This window comes from Monodelphis domestica, chromosome 2, assembly GCF_027887165.1.
Source record: "Monodelphis domestica isolate mMonDom1 chromosome 2, mMonDom1.pri, whole genome shotgun sequence".
Classification (NCBI taxonomy): domain Eukaryota; kingdom Metazoa; phylum Chordata; class Mammalia; order Didelphimorphia; family Didelphidae; genus Monodelphis; species Monodelphis domestica.
The window spans coordinates 174,475,073-174,479,699 of record NC_077228.1 but is presented as its reverse complement, the minus strand read 5'-3'; the positions used below and the strand labels follow the sequence as shown (position 1 = coordinate 174,479,699).

Genomic DNA, 4,627 nt, shown 5'->3' with positions numbered 1-4,627 from the left:
AGCCATTACTATGATTGAGAAGTTTTCCCCACCATTTCATTTTTCTACACCTCCAGGTCCCCCACCCTGGAAATATCTCACCAGATGTGTTTAGGTGGAGAAGGACCAGGCATGCTAAAAGTACCCAGTGGGTGGTTTCCACCAAAACAGGCTAGTAAAACAAGTCCCTGGAGGAAGTGCAGGTGGGAGAAGTTGGCAAGGTATTCATGGGGACGTGGTAGTTATGAGCCATGCCAATGCCCCGAGGCAGTTGGGGGGGACTGTATAAAGCTTCCCAAGATTTGAGAGCTGAGCAATCTGCTCCCTGATTCTTCTTCACTCATCCTACCTGCTGTTTTGGGTAAGTCAGGGTTCTTTGGCTCTCTCCAGACCAATCCTTGTCAATCACTATTTTTCTGGGATTCAGGGAAACTGAGGGTACTTTTAAGTTTCCCAATTATTCTGGAAATAATGGCTTAATAGCTAACTATTCAATTCAGATGACTATTTTCATCATTAATCTTCTGATTAGGAACAGCTAGTTTGTACACTGATTAGAACACAGGGCCTGAAGTTAGGAAGACATCATCTTCATGATTTCAAATATGGCCTCAGACACTTTATTAGCTGTGTGACCTTGGACCAATCACTTACCCCTGTTTGTTTTTGCTTTTTCATCTGTTAAATGAGTTGGAGAAGAAAAAGGCCAACCACTCCACCATCTTTGCCAGGAAAATGCCAAATAGGGTCACAAAGAGTTAGGTACAGCTGAATCGACTGAAAAATGACAGTCTTCTGATTGGGAGGGGGATGTTGGGATTAAGGATGCTGTTTTGTGGCTAGGTAAGTAAGAGCTTAGTGTGTAAGGATATTACAGTGTCCTTACCTCACGCAGACCTGGAGGCCAAGAACACTGAGCTGAAAAGACCTTTGGAGATCATGCAGTCCAATGCACAATCTTGTTTCATTTTCCTAGGTGAGGCACTTCCTTTCTTGGGAATTCAGTTTTCTCATCTATAAAGTGAAGGGTTAGATTGAAAGATCTCTATGATATTTTCTAGCTCTAACAGTTGTCTATTAGTCTAAAAATGTGGCAGAAGTGACCTAGAACTCAGATATCCTGACTTCTAGGACAGGGCTCTTTCCAGGACATTGCTGTGAGGTCTTGAAATGTGCTATGGCTTCTCAAAGCACTTTCATTGTTTGCATTTATTGCTCACAGCTTTTCTATGCAGTAAACATAGAATGTATCATTATTTGCCTTGGGCATATTGGGGAAAACGAGGCTCAGATGTGCTTGGGTTCTGCCTTACTCTAGTTCTTCAAGCAGAAGCTGGTTACAAATTTGATGGACAACTTTTATGAGGGAATTCTTGCTTAGGTTGGGGTAGATGGTCTCAGAAATCTCATCCAGCTCTGAAGCTCTAATGTCATAGATTGTCTGCCGAGGGTCACAGGGTGAGTTAGGAGCGGGGCCAGGACTAGATTCCACTGATATTCCACTATTTCTCTCATTGTTATTGTCGTTGTTGATTCTTTTTTGGTCATGTCCAACTTTTTGTGATCCCATTTGGGGATTTCTTGGCAAAGATATTGGAATAGTTTGCTATTTCCTTTCTCCAGTTCATTTTATATATGAGGAAATTGAGGGATATAGAGTTGAGTGACTTGCCCATAGTCAGACATTTAGTAAGTGTCTGAGGCCATATTTGAACTCAGGAAGTTCAAAGTTCCTGACTCCAGGCCCAGTGCTGTATCCATTATTTCTATCTACTCTGTGCTCCCTCAAAATCTCCCCTCCCAGATCTAGGAGGTCAAGGCTTCTGCTAGTAATATTTATCATTTATAGAGTACTTTAAGATTCACAAAGCACTTTATTATAATTTATTATCTAATGTCATTCCTACAACAACCCTGTGAGACAGGAGCTATGATGATTCCCATTTATGGGTCAAAAAATGAGGCTGAAAGAGTAACTTGTCCAGCGTCAGATAGCTAGTAAGTGTCTGAGGTAGCATTTGAATTCATGTTTTTCTGATTCTAAGTCTAATGTTCTATCCACTGAGCCATCTAGCTACCTAAAGTGACTAATTGCCTATCTGGTCAAATGAGGAAAGATAGGAAGCTCAGAATTGGAAGGGACCTTAGAAATCATTGAATTTAACTTGTATGTGAATAGGAATCTTCTGAATTACATCCTTGGTGGTACCCTTGGGATACCTCAAAAATATCTGCTTGATATTTCCAGTGATGAGGAATTCACCATCTTTTAAGGCAGCTATATTGGGAAGAAGAGGAGAATTGGTTCCCATATGAGGTCCCTTGGTTGGGATGCCTATCAGCCCATTCACTGCCCATTAAGTATTTATTGAACATGGTAGAGTGGAAATTGTGCTGAATTTGGAATAAGACGATTTAAAAAAATCCTGGCCCTTTTGCCTGCTACTCCATTAGTCTTGGGAAAATTCACACACCTCTGTAAACCTCATCTGCAACATGAAGGGGGTAGATGAGATAATGTCCAGGGGATTTTCTAGATTTAATAAAAATAGCCAGTATTTATATAGTGTTTTATGGTATGCAAAGTGCTTTAGATGTAGTACCTTATTTGATTCTTATAATAGCCCTGGGAGGTAGGTGCTGTTATTGTCCCCATTTTATATGTGAAGAAACTGAGGTTGGGGACAGCTAGGTGGTGCAGTGGAGAGTGTGCCAGAGGTAGAGTCAGGAAGAGGAGTCTTCCTGAGTTCATATTTTGGTCTTAAATTCTTACAAGCTGTGTGACTCTGAGCAAGTCAATTAACTCTGCCTCAGTTTCCTCAGTTATTAAATGAGCTAGAGAAGGAAACAGCAAACCATTCTAGTATCTTTGCTAAGAAAACCAGAAATGGGGTCACAGAGAGTCAGACATGACTGAAAACAACCAAGCAACAAACAATAAATATGACCTGGAGAAGGAATGGGCAAACCACTCAAACCAAGAAAATCCCATGAAAATGGAAGAGTCATGAAGAGTCAGACCTAATTGAAAATGACTGAATATAATAATCACACTGATTTTGAGGGATGTAAAATGATTTGCCCACAGTCAAAGAGCTAGTAAGTGTCAGATGCTAGATTTGAACTCAGATCTTCCTATCCATCTTCTTCCATGTCCAATACTCTATCTACCATACCAATTCCCTACCTAAATTAATAAGCCTATAATACTGTTCTACGTCCAGTTCTATATGTCACTGCATTTGGAAATGTGTTGGAAGCACCAGGTTGTAGCTGAAAAATGATGACAGGACTTGTAATTCAAAGACTTAGGATCAAGTTTTTGGTTCTGCCTTTAACTGAATGACCTTAGGTAAGTAATTTTCTTGCTTTGTGCTTCAGTGTCCTCAACTCTATATTGAGAGAGGTGATTGGGGGTGTTGAACTGAATTATTTATAGGGGCTGATCCTTTTAGATCCAAGATGCTGTAATTCTGCCCTTCCTGGGTTCTGGAGTAGCAGCTAATGCTACCTGTGTGTTTATCTTTTTTAAGCTCAACCCATTGGACAACAATGTCATCCCAGCAGCAGCAGCAGCAGGAGCAATGTCCCTCCCAGCAGCCTCAGCAGCAGCAGGTGAAACAACCCTGCCAGCCACCCCCTGTCAAGTGCCAGGATCCCTGTGCTCCCTCAACCAAAGACCCATGCCCACCCAAGGGCACAGTGGTACCAGCCCAGAAGTGCCCACCAGCCCAGCAGAAATGCCCACCAGCCCAGCAGAAGTGCCCACCAGCCCAGCAACCCAAGCAGAAGTAAAGGCTACTAGGACCCACGCTTAGCCATGCCTTCTCTTTGTGGGAACCCTCTGGGCTTCCTCATCCCCTGTTTCCTTTAGAGCCTCCCCTTCTGTACCACATGGCCAGCAGATGCAACAGGTTCCCCCACTTTAGCCTTGGCCCAGCCTAAGCCCTGGGTGGGTGGGGGGAGCAAATCTGCTTACTCCATGTTCTCCAAGACCATGAGCCCTGACTTGGGAGAGGAGAGCTGACTCAGCTTTACTTTCACCATCTTCTTCTTCCTGTGTCCTGGTCACATTCACATCCCAGGCTCAATTCAGCAGCCAGAACAACCCAGCTGGGGCAGCATGATCATTTGGTCTGTCACAAATTCCATTGCCCTGATGGGGAGATGGAAGGTCTAATCTACAAGTGCTTTTAGACTCCCAGTGCTTAGTCCTCTGTCCCCAATCCAACCTATGGCGATCCTCCCTTGGCTGACCTTCTCCTGCCAATAAAGCTGATGTTACAAGTTACCACCTGTCCCCTGGCCTATTTCTCTCCCAATTTTCTGTGCATCATTCTTGTGTGAACCCTGGAGGAGAGAAAGAGTGAGTGTGCGTGCTGGAGGTGGAGGGAATGCCACCGAGAGTGTCTATGGAAAAGGGGTGGGGAAGGATATGTGTCAGGAGCGGGGAGGATATGCGTATTGGGATAGGAGAGGGCCTCCATAAGGAGAGTGGGGGTTCAGGAGTTTGGAACCTCTTTGGTGGGGATGTACGAGTTGAGGGATGAGGGGGACAGTAATGGGGGAATAGGATCAGGGACCCATATGAGTCTATGCATTTGGGGGATAGGAAAGGTCGCACATTGCAGCTTCTTGGGTTGATGAA

At 43.9% G+C, this 4,627-nt stretch overlaps 1 protein-coding gene across 1 annotated transcript; it reads left to right on the top strand.

Annotated features, from left to right (window-relative positions):
• The first annotated feature begins 224 nt into the window (after positions 1-224).
• Positions 225-4,270, top strand: LOC100018614 (small proline-rich protein 4). Its single transcript, XM_007481912.3, has 2 exons — positions 225-340; positions 3,513-4,270. Exon 2 carries the CDS (start codon positions 3,532-3,534, stop codon positions 3,772-3,774), a length of 243 nt encoding a protein of 80 aa, XP_007481974.1. The 5' UTR covers positions 225-340; positions 3,513-3,531; the 3' UTR covers positions 3,775-4,270.
• Positions 4,271-4,627: the final 357 nt, after the last annotated feature.